Source organism: Balaenoptera musculus, chromosome 4 (genome assembly GCF_009873245.2).
Source record: "Balaenoptera musculus isolate JJ_BM4_2016_0621 chromosome 4, mBalMus1.pri.v3, whole genome shotgun sequence".
Lineage (NCBI taxonomy): Eukaryota > Metazoa > Chordata > Mammalia > Artiodactyla > Balaenopteridae > Balaenoptera > Balaenoptera musculus.
Window position 1 is genome coordinate 97,575,928 of NC_045788.1, and position 18,069 is coordinate 97,593,996.

An 18,069-nucleotide genomic window follows, 5' to 3' on the forward strand; every position below is an offset into this window, starting at 1 on the left:
ACCAGGGCTCGAACCCGTGTCCCCTGCATTGGCAGGCAGACTCTCAACCACCGCACCACCAGGGAAGCCCCCCCCCCATATAGTTTATCCTTTATTGAAGGATTCATATTTTTTAGCCAATTCTGTGTAGTGTTTATTTGAAAATCTAAATATGATTGCTATAATAGTTAGGGGGGCATTTAAAATAAGTGAATGTTTACATAAAGAGACCAAGGGACTTTACTGTACTTTATCAGTACAATAAAAATGTGGAAACAAATTTCTATAGAATGAAAAACAATATAAGAAGGGCTTCCACAAGAACAGTATTAGAATCTATGATGAAAACTACAATGCATTTTTAAAAGATTTCTATTTTTGAGCTCACAGCAAGGAAAGGATGATCCAACAAAAGAGGGGGAAATCATCATCATCATCATCATCACTGTAGATTATAATGGGAGAACTACAGTTAGCTGAGACCTTTTCCCATCTCTTTACCAACAAGTATTCTTATCCAAGAATATTTTTCCTAAATAAATGAAAATAAGAGTATATTTCTAAGCAAATATGAACTAAATCAAGTCTTTACTCTTTCACACTCTACAACCCACTTTCCCACTCCAGATCATTCAACCTATCTGTGAGTCCTCTCTCAATGCTCATAGGCTAACTGTGTACAAATATTAATACAATTCTCCCTCTACAATGTGCCTCCCCCCAACCTAAGTCCTTACTATCCCCCTACTACACACACACTGTCTATAGAATCAGGTACAATTTTCCCTATCTAGCCCCAGTCTACATTCCCATTCTGCTTCTCAAATACAACCTAATTTAAAGTCATTCCATTTCTCAACTCTATCCAACTTCCTACCCCAGGGACATTGCCAAAAGTATTCCTTTACTCTGGAATGCTCTCCCATTCCTGCTGTTAAAACTCCTAATAGTCTTTGGAGGCCCAAGACAAATGTTACTTTCTCAGCGAAGCTCTCTTAGATCCCTCAGTTGAAATTAACCTTTCTCTGGCAATCTCATTACCCTTTGAGATGAATTTGGGACACTTCTGTTGTTTATCTCCCACTACGCTATGATTGCCAAAAAGCAAGAAACATAACCTATTTATCTTTGTATCTAACATTATCTACACTTGAGGGCCTTGCACACAGCACACACTTAACTCATGTTGGCAGAATTGTTTAACTGAATTTTCTTTCTTCAACCTGACAGTCTGATGTGTCCCTAGAACCCAGTGTTTTCAAAGAAGCCAAAATCTCCAAGCTGACTCTATGTCCTGAACATGTCTGTTTCTCCACCAACTGTACCATTAACCACCTTCTGTTTTTCTGTTTAATTCAAGATCAAGGAGGTATGCAAGCAGAGAATCCCAACACGGATCCCTAAACCAAAATCTACAGGCATTGCTAAGCTTTCCCCTAAAGCTCTCCCAGGGCCTATGGATAAGACTGGCTGTGGGAAGCTACACATCATAAGGACTGTCACCTCTAATACTTTCCTCCACATGGGAGGGAAAAGGTAAGTCATGCAAATGTACTGCCTGGATACATTCACCTACAGAAATATCTGGAAAGCTGGAGTTACTAGTATGGAAGGACAAAGATGAAGGGCCATCTCTCCAGGAAATGGTGAAACAGCAAACAGACAGATGGTTCATTCACAGGTTGCTGGACCTGGTGAATATCATCCTGAAAGAGCAGGACATATGCAATTACTTTAACTATATATGTATATGCATATACACACAATCACAGGCCCAGACACACACCCCAAATCCTCCCAACTCCTCATCCTACTTGTAATCCAACCCAAAGTTGGACTATCATTAGCCTGGAATAGGACTGAATTCATTAGAACAGATCAAAAGTTTTCTGGTGAACCCAGAAGCAATTCATTCCACAGAACTTTGCCAAGAAGATGTGGTATCAAGGATTCCTAATCTGCTTCAAGAAAGTCAGATTATTTCCATCAAAATGGCACGACAACTAAAATCATACTTTAAGTTCTAAAAATATGACTTCTTTATGACCAGGAGGAAAAAAACAAGTGGTACTTCTTAGTTACAAGGAAGAAAGGAACAACAAAAATGAGTAACAGCCGAACACGTCCTTTGTGTGGCCTACCTGATAACTGCTGGTGTAGTGTGCACACTTGGCTACTGGCACTTAGTCTTCTGTCCCACTTTCCCTAGTAAGTTGCCCCTCCTGTATATATAGGCCATGGAATCTCATTGCTAGGCTTGTAAAGCAAACCATTTTAGATTGGTATCGTTGCTTTCTATAGTAATCAGGACACCTGAGAGTCAAAGGTCACTAATACTAAGATCTTTTAGGGAGATATGAATCACTGTCTTGGATGTTTAAAAAAAAAGACAATTTATCATCTCAAAGGACATTCTTTAATCACATCTGAATCAACACTTGAAAACTCAGTTGGTTCAAAAAAAAAGCTTGGGATCAGGAGACTCAAATTCCAATTCCAGTTTTTCACTCATTTGACACTGAGCTTGGCATTCATTAGTCTAAGCCTTGAGTTTCTAGTATGTAAAACAGAAAAGCTGAATAATTCTTCAGGTCCCTTCCAGTTCTCGTCATCCGTGAGTATGTCAACTACGAAAACTGAATTCAACCAGTCATCTACAAGGCGGGGCTCAGTTCCCTGGCAGTAAACTACAGTGGTTCTTTTCTTCACACTAAAAACTCACTGAATCAAGGGAAACATGTGTCTGTAATTTAGTGTGGATAGAGTAACACAATGATATTTTAAGACAAATAAGGCATTTCTGACATGGGAGACAGTTATATCTCACAAAGCTTCAGTCAGAAAAAATATATACATTCTACGGAGAGCATACCCAAGGTTTTCTGTGATTTGGCACTAAGAACTGGATGCATGATCCTGGAAGAAATCCTGCTGGTTAAGGACAGTGCTTTAGCTGGCTGTCCTGGGATGGAGTCAGCAGAGCAGGAGCAAAGGAACTGCCATTCTTCACATTCATCCAGCCAGTCCCAACTCAATGCACTGATGTCACTATACAAATGTCCCTGGGACTCACTTCAATTTCAAGGAGGAGGACAAGGCGCTGGAAGCCTGGGTAGCATTGAGCTGTACCAGCCAAAGAGAGGGATGATGTGCAGCAGTCAGCAGGCAAGTGGTATAGGGAGAAGGTGAGGAGGTTGGGTGAATTACAAACCCGAAGTGGAAGAGTCTAAGTTAAATGAAAGCAGTAAGAGAATAATGGAAGGAGTGGACTACAAGAAAAGATGATGACCCTCTGACATGAAAATAATGCAAGAGAGACAGTTCAGAAGGAAGTGCAGGGCAGTAACAGGTGGATGGTGCAGTGGGAAAATGTGTAGGGGGCTTAGGGCTGTGCCTGACATTAGCAGGTAATATTCAGCGAACAGAGAATGAGTGAATGAGGGAGAGAAGGGCCATTCAGTCACGACATAAGTGAGAAAAGGTGCTAAGAGATCGCACTGGTATATGATAGGGTCAGGAAAAGCAGATATGCTGGGTACCATTCAACACTGATAATTATGCTAATGCAAAGAAAAAACACTGAACCTCCTAGGGTGGAACCCAAATAGACTGAAGAAAACCATGAAACAAAACAGGAAAAACAAGCACCAACAGTACTCCTAGAAAAACTCAATACCCTGGGAATGTTTTACCTTGAAGATGAACACAAAATATATTTTACGTTAGAGATTTCAAACTTGTTTTCTGCTATGTTAAGAGACTCCCTAAAGTACATTTTCATGCCAAGCTGGCATAAGTTCAAGAGCAAGCAAGATAAGAAAGACAAGATATTGTACAAATAACTAAAAAAAGGATAGGAAAATAGCTACACTTCTATGGCAAGCAGCAGAAACCTATCTTTAAATGGTAATACAGTTCTAATCCCATTAAGACAAAAGTCTTTAAAATAACACAATCTATCCTAACAAAAACTATGCTTATTTTAAAGCAATATGTAGTGCAATAAAAATGCATAAACAACTTAGACCTGGGATAAGTTCAACAAAATGGTGTTTGACCTATAACACAAACAAAATATAAAGAATTCTGCCTCTTGAGCATAATCCTGTTTCTGCAGAACTGTGATTCCTCCAAAGATAAAAATAAAAGAAGCTATCCTAATAATTCTATAGTGATTTTATTAAGTTAAATTTTTAAAAGGAAGCAGATAAAAATCCAAGTGAACAAAAACACGTTCAAATTGTAACAAAAATTTTAATTTTTGTATGATTTCGTATGCTGGAGTCTTCCCTCAGCTGTTCATTTATTTAGCTTCAATGATTTCGGAACTAATCTCCTTGCAACTTTTTAGAATAAAGTATCTGATTGTAACAGGAAAGTGACTGATCTCACACATAACTGATAATTCTGGACTGAGTAATGGAGTAACTGATGTAATGGAGTAATTCTCTCTGGGACGCATTTCAAATTCCTGCTTTTGAGGACATGTGACATAACACTTGGGGTCTGACACTGAGTCTGGGGCAGGGGTCTATAAATGTAAAGACCCCACAGGCCAAATTCAGCCCACTGTCTTTTTGTATGTCCTGCAAGTTAAGAATAGTTTTTACTTTTAAATAGAAAAAAAAAAATCAAAAGAAGAATATTTTGTGAGATGTGAAAATTACATGAAATTCAGATTTCATTGTCTATAGATAAAGTTCTATTGGAACACAGCCACATTCGTTTACATATTTATTATCTGATCAATTTTTATGCTACAATAGCAGAGTTGAGCAGCTGTGACACTGGCCAACAAAGCCTAAAATATTTACTACCTGGCCTTTTACAAAAAAAGTTTCCTGACCTCTGGTCTAGTGTAAACTAGACTAACAAGGAACTCAAGAGCTTAAGAAGAGCTGAATCAACTAATTTTTAAAAGCAATGCTAGCAATTTAAGAATGCAATTAAGAATTCTATGAAAGCTGATGAAAATGGGAAAACTATATTTCAAGCTGTTTGTGATATATTTAGTAAAATGTATACTTCTATGAATGCCCTAAAGTGTTCAACTAAAGAACATCAGATGAGAAAGGATTTGTGCCACAAAATAATGTAATGTGTTAATGCTGAATCTGAGGGGGAAATGGAACTATTTCTAGGCCTTCCAAATTCCCGGTATTTTCTAAGACAGCAGAGCTACTGTACATGTTATTTAGAGAAAGATGTGTAAATCTGTACCTTTAAACGTTCATAATTGTTGTCAAGAACCACTTGTTTAATCATTTGCAAGAATTATAGAAATTGTATACAGTAAAGTAAAACTTGGTCTTTGTTACACAGTCTTCAAGTACAGAACAAAAATGTTGCACCTATCCCTCTCCTCTTTCCTTCCTCTCACCTTTTAAAATTTATCCTACCCGTTTTTTGCCCTTAAGCATCTGTCTTAAAAGAATATCACTTGCATTTTGATTGAACCACATCAATGTATAAATCCCATAAGCAGATTATGTTTTTCCCTCTAACTCCATTACAGTGTCTAAAAGAGAGCCAAGCATGAGAGTTCAATAAATGACTTTGAAAACAACATGCTCTGAAGTTGATCCTCTGTTGTATGTTATCAACATCTACTGTAAATATTCCAAGTCTGAATTTTATATGTAGAGGCAATGCTTTACAACATCTGCTATGCATGGCTGCCTACAGATGTGAGAAAGGAAACTCTGGTGTGAGAAAAGGAGAAAAAAAAAACCCCAAAACTTAAGTTATTCAGGTTTAAAAAATCCAAGGTGTCCCCCAACTTCACCGTTTCCAGAAGGAGTTCAGCATAGATAAAGCGATGTGATTTTTAAGGATAAAATGATATTACAACAAAAATATTTACAATGCTTACGTCAGCAATCTCAAACAAAATGAACAATCACACTGATTCTAGGTGACAAAAGCTGTCACCAGTAGGAATTATCAGCTCATTTACAAAGCAAAAGTCTGCTGTCCTTTCAAATATGTAATTTCAAAACTAAACCCAAATATGGTTAGAATAAAATGATAGTAGACACAGTTATAAAACACAGACTTCTAATGTATTTTTAGAAAGAGAAAAGCAACATCTGCCAAGTCCGTCAAAAGCCTAAGTAGGATTTTGACAACTCTTCCAGTGGACCAAGTTTCTTTAGACTCAGAGGTCCTATGTTAAAGTCTCCAAGATGTGGCTGTGAAATATTAACAATTAATTACTTAATGAACAAATCCTTAATGAGTGCCTTCTAAGTACCCAGATACTACTATAGGCCCCAAGGATACGGCAAAGAACAAGATAAACAAATCTCTGCTCACATGGTGCTTATATAATAGTGTGCGAAGACTGTAATAATTTAATAAGGAAAATAATAGTTGGTGATAAGTGCTCTGATGAGAATTACTGTAACATGATAATGTAAGTAGATAGCTACTCTACACTTGCTGAACAGGAACTCAGGTGTGTTTGAACTTAGGTCTTAATGTCAAGAAAAGGCCAACCTTTCAAAATTCAGAAGGACAGCCCAGAAAGGAAAAGGAACAGCTATTGCAAAGGGCTAAGACAGAATGAGCTTGGCCTGTTGAGGCACCCAATGAAGGCTGGTGTGGCTGGGACAGCATAAACTAGAGGGGAGTCAGTACGTTCCAGCAGATACCAACCATGGTAAGCAATCTAGGTTTTATTCTGTGTGTTGGAGGGAAGCCAGTGACAGGTTTAAGCAGGAATGTGATCTGATTGATCAATTTGTCTGCTGACTGAAGAACAGAGGAACAAGATGGAAATTGGGAGCCCTGTTAGAAGTTTACCGCAGAGGTGTAGGCAAGTGAGGATGGCAGCATGTACTCCGATGGCGTAAACAAACAAACAAACAAGCAAAAAAAAAAAAAGGAAAAAAGATTCAGGATATGTTTTGGAGGCAGAGACAAGACTTGATAGATCAGATGTAAAGGGTGAAGGAAGTAAATAAATGAATAAATAAGAATATGCCTAGGCCTTTGTGAAATTGGGCAGTTGGTGATTTAATTTACTGAGATAGGGAAGTCTGGAGAAAAAGCAGATTTGGGGAAAAATTCAGGAGTTGGGCCTCATTTTACATTTGACATTCTCATCAAATAAGTATAGACGTCAAGAAGACAGCCAGGTATGTGAGCCTTGAGCTCTAGGACCAAGTGTGAGTTCCTGGGAAGAGACTGTTCTCAAAGTCCAATGGTACAACCTGCTTATTGTATCTCAGAGTAATCAGCGTTCTTTAGAAGAGTACACTTTGGGAGACTAAGAGTTAATAGACAATTTGATAACAATTATGTATTTAAACAAAAGGTTTATAAACTATGAACCTCTTTAAACTGATAAAGGATTATTATTTTAGAGATGAGATTCTTATCATTGATAATTAAAATAATTAACTTTGAGAAATTTAAGTACACAGACTGGTTTCTGACTGCCTGTCTATGAATCTCAGCCTCTCTACCTACCAACTGAATAACACTGGGCAAATCACTTAACCACTTAGTGCCTCAATTTCCTCATCTAAAAAATGGAGATAACTGTACCTACATCATGGTATACTTAATGAAGATTAAATGAACCAGTACATGTAAAGCAATCAAAAAAGTATCTGGCACAGAGTGACCACTTAACAAATGCAAATTAGTATTGTTACCTGCAATTTCCCTGCACTGCACACAGAAGTGTCTTCACACTTCAGTTTTCTAGTTAGATGCTTGGTAAGAGATGGCATCAAAGATTCAGAATAAGCTAGGGGAGCATATGAAAAACCCTCCTCAAAAGAAGTGGAGGCAAAGAGTTTTGAAGATTGCTAAAAACATCCTCTTTAAAAGTAAGCTATAGGGACTTCCCTGGTGGCACAGTGTTTAAGAATCCGCCTGCCAATGCAAGGGACACGGGAAGATCCCACATGCCGCGGAGCAACTAAGCCCGTGCGCTGCAACTACTGAGCCTGTGCTCTAGAGCCCATGAGCCACAACTACTGAAGCCCGCGTGCCTAGAGCCCGTGCTCCGCAGCAAGAGAAGCCACCACAATGAGAAGCCTGTGCACCACAACGAAGATTAGCCCCTACTCACCGCATAGAGAAAGCCCATGTGCAGCAACGAAGACCCAACACAGCCAAAAATAAATAAATAAAATAAATAAATTTATATAAAAAAAAAGTAAGCTATATATGTGCCGGTAATTCCTAAATTCGTTATCTCCAGCTCCAACCCTGGAGCTCTAGATTCATATACCCAGCTGCCTGCTGGACGCTTGACTTGGTAATTTAATAGGCATATTATTGGAATAAAAAGGGAAAACAATCAGTGTTCTCTTTAGCAAGTGAATGACCAATTGACCACTTCCAAGAGCAGAAACTCTCGGCTCTGCTCCATAAGTCACGAAAACCATGACGTGAATAAACATTCAGCTTCACACTGAGAAAGTGCCCAGTTTGGTCAACTACATGAAATCTCAGCCATTGCACCTGGTGCATTAGCACTAATGTTTTGCAATTATGATTCTACTGCATATATTGTTTACTACAATACATGCAGTATTATATATTATTATCAAATAATTTCTTAAGGTAGGCAGGGAATAAGGAAATAAGTGAAATGAAGTGAAACGAAATATTAGATATCATTAGATGATTCCTAGGCTCTGTTGCCGGAGGCATACTGTGCTGTACACACCTCAGCAGAGGCAATTCTCAGCTGTCTTACCCTGGGCCATGACTCCAATCACCACCAATGATGATACCAACAGGGTGACCAGACACCTCAAGTGGACTGCCCCAGCAAAATTCTAAGAGCATGGCCTTCCGCTCTCAAAAGTGTCTAGATTGGATGAGAAATTATATATCTACCTGTGTATACTATCACCAAAAGTCCTGTAAAATGCATTCACTCATTCAGTTAATATCTACCAAACACCAACTAAGTGCCAGGTACCATGTTGGGCTCCAGTACAATGCAGGATTCTAATACAGGCATACCTCGGAGATATTTAGGTTCGGTTCCAGACCACAATAAAGTGAGTATCACAATAAAGCAAGTCATGAATTTTTTGGTTTCCCAGTGCATATGAAAGTTATGTTTCACTATACTGTACTCTATTAATTGTACAATAGCATTACATATAAAAAGAGTACATACCTTACTTAAAAAATAATTTATTGCTAAAAAATGCTAACCAATGCAGGGTCACCACAAACCTTCAATTGTTTAAAAAAAAATGCAGTATTGGCAAAGCACAATAAAGTGAAGTGCAATAAAATAAGTAATGCCTGTAGGAAAAACGACAGGTTTTGAAAAGCCATAAGATGTATGCAAAAAGGGTCATATGTAGATCGAGAGCTTTAGTAAGGGTCTCTGAGTCACATACCTCATCTAAGAAGTCATGAAAACCGCAAAAACATAGTTCAATTCCTTGACAATACATAGATAGCTGGATAAATATCATACACAGTGTGTGTCGGTGTTTGGGCATCCGTGTGTTTGTACAGTTTGCTCTTAGAAAATGTGCACAAGAATTCATAACCACAGATGTTAAGCCTTTGTTGTAGATAGATATAGACTGCTGAATAAATGACTAAATGCTCCATCACCTCGCCACCGTAAGCACGAACTGGAAACAGGTGATAAGGAAAGATGTTTACTTTTATAGGCAAGTAGCGTAACACACAACAGGAGTAAAGGCATTACTACAACTATCTTTCCTTTCTCTGACTTAAGGCACTATTTCTCCTCTGACTTTCAAAACAATATATAATTCACATATTTTAGGCTGATCTTTCTCTATTAATATAGGTAGGATCAGAAAACCTGAATTGGTGCAGCTGTGATTTCTTCTGAATTAGAAACATTATTCAGATTATTTAAACAAATCACTGGTAAATAATCAATCAAGCAGATCTCAAGGAAGCTTATACACTCACCTATCTTCAAAGCAGTTAACAAAGCAAAGGCCCTTGATAAATTTAATGTTAGCAATTTTCAAAGCTCAATCTTACAGCTAGAAGGAACCTAAGAAGTGGGGTGATCCTAGGGACTCCAACATATCTTGATGGAATCCTGGCAACTTAGATAAAAGAGGCTGTAGCACCTTACAGTTCTAACTAGATTCAACGTTTAAAACGTCTTGGTTGGTAAAACCCTTAAAAAGATGATCTCTAAGGATCCCTCACTTCACAGACTATGACACTGAGGACCAGAGAAGCCACACAGTAATAGTGGTAAAAGTGTGACTTTGAAAGTCAGGTGCTCTTGACCTCTTCCCAGATGTCTCCCTTGCTGTGTGTTCCTAAGAACAATTAACTTTTCTGTTTCTCATTTAAATATGAAGGTAACGCTTACCTTTTAGGCATGTTATGAAGATTAAATTAAAACGCTTACCCTTTAAGAATGTTATGAAGATTAAATGAATTCATATTTATGAAAACATCTGGCACATAGTAGATACTCAATACATGTTAATTTCTTTGTTTCCAAAGGGTGACTAACTTGAGAGACACATAGCTGGTGAGGGCAAGAAACAGGACTAGAACCAAGAATTATGATCCCCTTCACCACTCCAAAAAATTCTGACTGTTTCTTAATTGGCGTTTATCCTTGAATCATACCATAAAATATAGTTTTCAACACCTCAGTTATGGGGGGCAGGGGCTATTAAAGGAAACGTGAAATACCACAGCCTGCAAAAAAAGGTATTTGTGCCTTCAAGCACAAGCATACGTTTGCTAAAAACAAAGCCTCAAAACAGTCAGGAAGTTTCATCAATGAAGTATTATACTGGCAACCTTTTAAAAAATACCATTTGCTCTGTTTGTATCTGAAGCCTGCCCTTCTGGAAACAATGCTGTAGTAGAGCATGGAAACAATGTTCATTGTTTTCAATGGCTATTTCTCAACTCACATTTCAATATTAATGATTGCAGCAAATATGTATCAACTGTCAATCATGTGCAGGGTCCTGTGGACTCTACAGACATGAATCAGGCTTTGGTTTTACCCTAAAATAATCTTAGAAAATCTAGTAAAGAGAGGCAGACTCTGAAGAATGATTTTTAAAAAACAATTGTATATTAAGCCATGAGACTTGAAAAGTTCAAGGCCAGCCTGTGGTGAGGAGTTATTTAACGCTATCTACTCAAGGATAAAATATTCACTGCATTGGCAGCAGGTACACGTAGCATAATAAACATTGTCTGAACTGTGTTAACTGAATTCTACTCTCGTTTCTGAGTAGCTATGTGAACTAGTCATGTTATTTGATATCTTTAGGTTTCATGTTCCTCATCTGTCAAATGGGTGAGTCCAAGCAGATCTCCAAGTCTCCTTCAGGCTCTAAAAGTCCAAACGATATGATGATGATATGATGTTGCTGCTGCTGCTAACGACAGCAAGAACTAAAGCTTTTATTTACTGCTCTCATATTATGTACCAAGCACTGTGCTAAAGTGCATCATTTGTATTACCTTCACGACAATCTTATGAAATTGGCATTATTACGCTTATTTTACAGATGAGGAAAAGGAGGCTAAACAGTATTAAAAGGCTGGAGTCGCGATTTGAACAGAAGCAGTCTGAACCTAACCCAGGAGTTAACCCTTAACCGCTACGCCCAAACTCCCTGTCTCCGCGAAAACTGTCTTATCCATTAAGAAATAAGGACAAACAAAAAACAGCTTGGAAAAGGGTCCTTCCTGACTAGAGGGCAGGTATGAGTTACTGTCACACTCGTCTGTTTCACGTGTTAGTATATCTCTTGCTTCACTTGCTCCGCGACGCTCGCGTGCCCCCAAGGCGGTGTGCACCACCGCTGGGCAGAGCGCGGCGACCGCCAGAGGCAGCGCCGGCCCGGGCTGAGGCGCACGGAAGGCTGGGGGGTGGGGGAGGCCCCGCAAGAGCGCGGGCAGAGTGGGTACCTGGGCTGCTGGCTGCTCCTGCCGGCTGGTTCTCCCACCACTCGTCTCCAAGATCATCTGCCATCTCCACGCGGGACTCGACGTGGGCCGACAACCAGGGAGGAGCGGGCGCTGGCCGGAACTCGCGCTGCTTCAGAGCCGGGCTGCCGGCGTCGCAGCACGCTGAGCCTCTCCTCAGACACCGTCGCCTCCGCCCCGCGGCGATGACGTCATAACCTCCGCCCCGCCTCCCCGTCAGCCGCGTCCAACTGTTCGCAGTTTCTACACCAGTGCGGATGGGCAGGATCAGTCTGGAGACTTAAAGTAAACCCCCACAAAAGCCGTAAGAAAGGAAGACACGTAAGCAGAAAAAGCGTATCATTTTTTTAAGTGCTGCCTTTAAAACTTTTTGTTTAGGTTTTATTTTTGCCGAATAGATATTGTCGAAAGTGGGAGACGGAATGCTAAGACAATTTTCCTCTGTTCCGTTTCAAAGGCCTTGAGTCGCGGGAGAAGACCATAGCACGTGGGTGTGTTTTCGTCTGTGTGTTAAGTGTTTGGGCGTCGGTGTGTTTTTACAGTTTGCTCTTTAAAAAAACGTGCACAAGTCATGACCATGAATTTTGGACCTTTCTTGTAGTTGAGGGTACTGCTCTTTTTATATGATATGAGGAAAGCGAATGTTGACCGGTCCAGAAGGGCTTGCCAACGGACAGACCCGAGAAGTACGGAGAGTTTATAGTCAACTTCCCCGCACTCTGTTCGACTGCGCCCCCCGCCCCCAACCCGGTTTTGTGAAACAAGGGAAGAAGAAGGGAGCCCGTTGCTGCCCAAGTATAGGTAAGAGACCTACGGTGCTTGTCTCACTTCCTCAAGTGGCAGAGATGGGCAGGGAAAACCCGCTGGGCGCCGAGTGCTGGGGCCAGCTGTAAACTAAGTGTGGACGATACTTTGAGGAGAGTCATGAGGTGAAAATCATACGAAAATGCATTAAATACACGTGATGTGCCTGTCACTGTAATTGGAATACTGGTTTAAAGATGAGTAGGATACGATCCCGCCTTCCAGATTTCACCAACTCAAGTAGAGGAGCTACAACTTGTAAGGATGAAGGTCTAAACTAATGATGAGGATACATTCTCAGAAACAACCGGGACTCTTAATCTGGTGAGGATAGGATTAGCCAAATGTAAAAATTATCCAAAACCCACCCAACTAATAGGTGGTTTATAAATGAATTGCTGATTAGACTTTATCAGTATGTCCTAAACGCCCTAAAAGGGAAGATATTAGCTATATAAATATGCCAAATGTAAAATAATCTGTAATCATCGAAAGTAATGTGTCTTTCATGAGGAAATGGAGATGGCAGAAATTATGGTGGTTGATTGAAAAGTTAGATAAGAAATACCAATGTGGAGGAGGAAGTGCCATGACCAATAAGCATATGAAAGGATGTTCTGTCTCATTATTAATCTGAGAAATACAAAAAAGACTACAATGAGATACTGTTTTTCATTCAGTAAATTGACAAAATTAAGAAGTCTGGCAGTACCAAATTCTGGAGAATATGTGTGTCAGTGGGAACTCTTAAACATTATTGCTGTGAGTGTAAATTGGTATAACCACTTAGAAAAGCAATATGGCAAAATCTTGTAAAAGTCAACACACAAACCTTATGATCCAGCTATTTCCACTCCTAACTATATACATTTGGGAAGCTCTTGCATATGTGTACCAGGAAATTATAAAAGAATATTCACAGCAGCACTGTTAATAATAGCAAAAATGTGGAAACAACCCAAATGTTTTATATAGGAAAATGGATAACTAAATTACAATATCACCACACGATTAAACAGAGTAAATGAATGAACATACATAATAACATGGATATACTTTGGAAATATAATGGTTAATTTAAAAAAGCCAAGTCTCAGATACCATTTCGTAAAGTTCAGATACAAAGAAAACTAAAAAAATTTCAGGCAAAAAAATTCATATGTGATTTTAAGGTAAGAGACTGGTAAGCACGAAATTCAGGATGGGGGAATTCCCTGGTGGTCCAGTGATTAGGTCTCCATGCTCTCACTGCCGAGGGCCCAGGTTCAACCCTGGTCGGGGAACTAGAGTCTCACAAGCTTCACAGCGTGGTGAGGCAAAAAAAAAAAAAAAAAAAGGATGTGGATTGGTGGGGGAGGGGAGTGGTCAGGGAGATGGGATTAGGAAGAACAAAGGTAAATGTAAATTATTGGCAAAGTTCTAATTCAGGTAGAGTGGATGTGCATTTAAGTATTATGCTTTATAACTTATAGGTATGTTACATATATTTTTGTGGTATCAAATAACACGTTATTTGTATAATTTAAAATATAAGAGAAAAGATCCACTTACACAAAAGAGAAATTTTCATTAAAGTTAAGTGCTATTCATTAAGAACTCATTAAGAATTCCAAATAATGACCCTTTCTCTCAAATGACATTCAAAGCTGCCAGACAGTCTTACTACTTTCCCATGTGAATTCACTTTCCCACTGTCCCTGATCTTATCGCAGGATCAGTCTTCCTATTGGCCCTGGATTCCAACCACCTCAGATGCCGGTCACAAGTCCCCAGTTGTCACCTATGCTTCTGACCTACTAGCTATAAATCAGAGGTTCTCATGGACTCCCTCCTTGGGTTCAGTCATTTACTAGAATAGTTTATAGAACTCAGAGAAATACTTATATTTACCAGTTTATTATATAAAGAATACAGATGAACAGCACGATGAAGAGATGCATAAAGTAAGGTACAGAAGGGTCCCAATCACAGGAACTTCTGTTTCCATGGAGTTGGAGTGTGGCATTCCTGGCATATGGATCTGTTCACCAACCTGGAAGCTCTCTGAACCCTATACTTTTGGAATTTTTGTGGAGGCTTCATTATGTAGGCATGATTCATCATTATCTGTCTCCAGCCCCTCTGCCCTTCCTGGAGGATGGGGAGTGGGGCTGAAAGTTCCAAGCTTTTAATCATGGCTTGGTCTTTCTGGTGACCAGCCCCTATCCAGGAGCCCACCAAGTGACACCTTATTAGAAAAAAATACTCCTACCACTCAGGAAATTCCAAGGAATTTAGGAGTTCTGTGTCAGGAACCAGGGGGCAGAGAAAATGCCCTTTTAATCATACTGTCCTCTTCTTCCATTATGACTTTGAAGCAGTACTCTTGATGCCCTGCTCCATTTTCCGTTGGCCCATATGTGAGCTTCTTTGTAGCTGTGGTAGACTATTTCCATCATGCTGACAACTTCCCTCCCTGAGCATCCCTACCGTCTGCTTCTCTGGCACCATGGGAGCTTGCTCAGCCCAAGAATCAATGCAGTTAATGCTCCCAAGGGCAACCCTCAACCAAAAGGGAACAGGTGTTAGTAGATAATGCTCCAGATTCTCTGTCCTTTGGTGGCACAATTCTGAAATATGTTTCACACAGTTTTTTAAAGGGTCCCCAGATGGACACTTTATTGCCTTTTCTGTTTTTATGTCTCCTTTCCCCAGTCTCTCACTTGTGCTTCCTGAGATCACCTCCCAAATAATATACCTGCACCCAAGTCCTAGTCTCAGGGTCTGCTTTAGAAGCAACCTAAATTAAGACAGTTGGTATTGGAAATACCCTAGAAAGCAGACCCTCAAGACAAAACTTGGGAATCAATTTACTCACTGATCAGATGGTAACAAGGACATAATTGGTAGTGGTAAGAAGAATGGTAAAAACTTCTGGTGTACTGTAGCATCACAATAACTAAAACACAATCACTCACCTGTGGTAGATTAGAATGACGTACAGGTGGAAGGGGAAATGCTGGCTTGTGCAATAGCTTTAACACTTGAAAGATATGGGGCAGTTGTAATTTTAAAGATTGTGGAGTTGGCTGGTTGTTATCAATTCCGAACATGCTGAGAAAACCAGAAGTCCTTCCTAGCAGTGCTTAAAAGAGGCCCTTCTGCAACCAGAGACCATACTGTGCTATAAATTCAGGTCAGAATTTGATCAAAAGGGTAGCAGAGCTACAAAGAGATTGACTGCACAGACTGATATGTTACCTATGGTCAAGTCAAGTCCTCAAAGGGAAGGAGAGAGACTCTGAGACTGAGATGGAGACATTTGGTTAGATGTCCTTGAGGTTCCTGAACTCCCAGATTCTTGAGCCTTCTGGGCTGACAGAACTGGCCCTTTCTCCCTTGCTGGAGGAAAATAGCCTCTTATTACCTGGAGACCATTCAAGGCCTCACTGTAGTCAGTTGCCTCACTAGATGATGTTTGAGCCCTCACCTCCTCTCATTGCTTCTTCACCAATAACTAGAGTTAGTTCTCAGCATAGACAGAGTGGAAAGTACAGCCCCTACTATAGGAGAAAATTACTTATTTACAAGAAAGACTACAGGTATATATATATATGTATATATGTGTGTGTATGTATATATACACATATATATGTATGTGTGTGTATGTGTGTGTGTGTGTGTATATATATATATGTGTGTGTGATATATATATATATATATATATCTCAACAGGAACCACGAATTTCTTCAGGTAATGGATCTTGAGAGTATTGGACCAGCAGTGTGTAAAGCTGGGTAGGAGAGAGGTTATTGATATGGAGACAGTCCCCAGTGGCTGATGATTTAATATCCTGTGAAGTCCTAACATCCTGTGGGGATGGCATCTTAAAGCTTAGACACAATGGTAACCTATAGTAAATGAGATGGAGACATCGGGACTGCCTTGGCAGATTATTAAGGAAAGGGTCAGGAGACTCAGTGGTAGACTTTAGAATGGATTTATTATGTGAGACCAGAGAACCTACCAGCTGACTCTCTTCCCTGGGAGGGCCCAGAGGACAATTCTTTCACCATAAGATTGCAGTAGTGTGTGGGCACTGACTTAGTTGAGAGACTCAATGGTGACTGTCCTGTGTAGGCCAGAGGTGACAGTAGGAGATGCCCGAGTGTCCGTGAGTATGATAGAATTCCAGAATAGTGAAAGCAGTTGGCAGCACTGAACCATCAGAAGCAAAGTGAATTTAATCAGTGGTCAGGGATCCTTGAAATGTAGAGGATCTGTGGTGTTCCACAGACTATGAGTTCCTAGGGGCAAGATAGAAAGTTAATGAGGGTATTGATTGACTTATATAGCAACAACAACAAAATCAAGAGCTGGTAAGCAGAAGGCAGATTTTTAACTGCCAAAATGGAAAAGCATGATCTTTGGACATGTTTCCAGATATGAGCCAATTCTCAAACTCAAGAATCCATTGATTAAAGGGAATCTGGATCCCCCTGAGGAAGTTCTCTGCAACGCAACCAGTATATACAATATGTACTCATACCTTTTCCAAAGGAAACTATGGCCATTTTTCAGAGTAATTGTCCACTGGAGAAATGGGAAATACCCAGCTTTTTCAGGGGCTGTTGGATACAGGGTAACTACATTGACACAGGGAATCCAAACTGCCACCATAACCCCGTTAGAGTGGGGCATACGGGGGCCAGGTGACAGAGTCCTGGCCTAAATCTGTTTCATGGTGGCTTCAATGGGTTCATCAACTTATGGTCATATCTCCAGTTGCTGAGTGCATAGTTGAGATGGATGTACTTAGCAGCTGGTAGGACCATCACATTGATCCTCTGACCAATAAAGTAAGAAACTTTAGGGTAAGAAGGGTCATGTGGAAGCCCCTGAAAGTGCCTTCCCTTTCCCCAGTCCTTTCAAAGATAGTAAATTAGAAGCACTATCTCATTCTAGTGAAGTTGCAGAGATTAATGCCAACCTAAAACACTAAAAGGCTGCAGGGGGTTTGGTTTACTAGTATGGTCCTCCAAAGCCAGATGGACCATGGCAAATGATGGTGGACTGCTGTAAATTTAATCACATGGTATCTTCAAGCATAGGGGATGTACCAGGTGTTATATCTTTGATTGAACCAGTCAACACAGCCTCTAGCACTTGTTTTGGCAAATGTGTTGTATTCGATTCCTATCAGGAAAAAATATCAAAAGCAGTTTGCATTCACTTGGGAAAAATTGAGTTCATATTCACTCAAAGTTGTGAATATTTTCCTATGAACACTCTCAAGACTGGTTAACTCTCCTTATCTTTGTCATAATATAGTTCATAAGGACTATGATTATTTGAACTCTTCCTCAGAA

At 39.9% G+C, this 18,069-nt stretch overlaps 2 protein-coding genes across 6 annotated transcripts in view; one reads left to right on the forward strand and one right to left on the reverse strand.

Annotated features, from left to right (window-relative positions):
• The window catches only part of FILIP1L (filamin A interacting protein 1 like), a 303,845-nt gene extending 299,208 nt beyond the window's left edge, over positions 1–4,637 (forward strand). For 3 of the 5 annotated variants that reach the window (XM_036849941.1, XM_036849939.1, XM_036849942.1), the window contains one exon: positions 1,340–1,534. In XM_036849941.1, coding sequence (XP_036705836.1) covers positions 1,340–1,519 — 180 coding nt within the window. In that variant the 3' untranslated portion in view covers positions 1,520–1,534. Of the gene's footprint in view, positions 1–1,339 lie in introns of all 5 variants that reach the window. The other 2 variants (XM_036849940.1, XM_036849945.1) reach the window with 1 other exon arrangement.
• Positions 1–12,079, reverse strand: part of CMSS1 (cms1 ribosomal small subunit homolog) — a 392,970-nt gene extending 380,891 nt beyond the window's left edge. The window contains exon 1 of the mRNA XM_036849947.1: positions 11,899–12,079. Within this exon, the coding sequence (XP_036705842.1) occupies positions 11,899–11,962 (64 nt within the window). The 5' untranslated portion in view covers positions 11,963–12,079. The remainder of the gene's footprint in view (positions 1–11,898) is intronic.
• Positions 12,080–18,069: the final 5,990 nt, after the last annotated feature.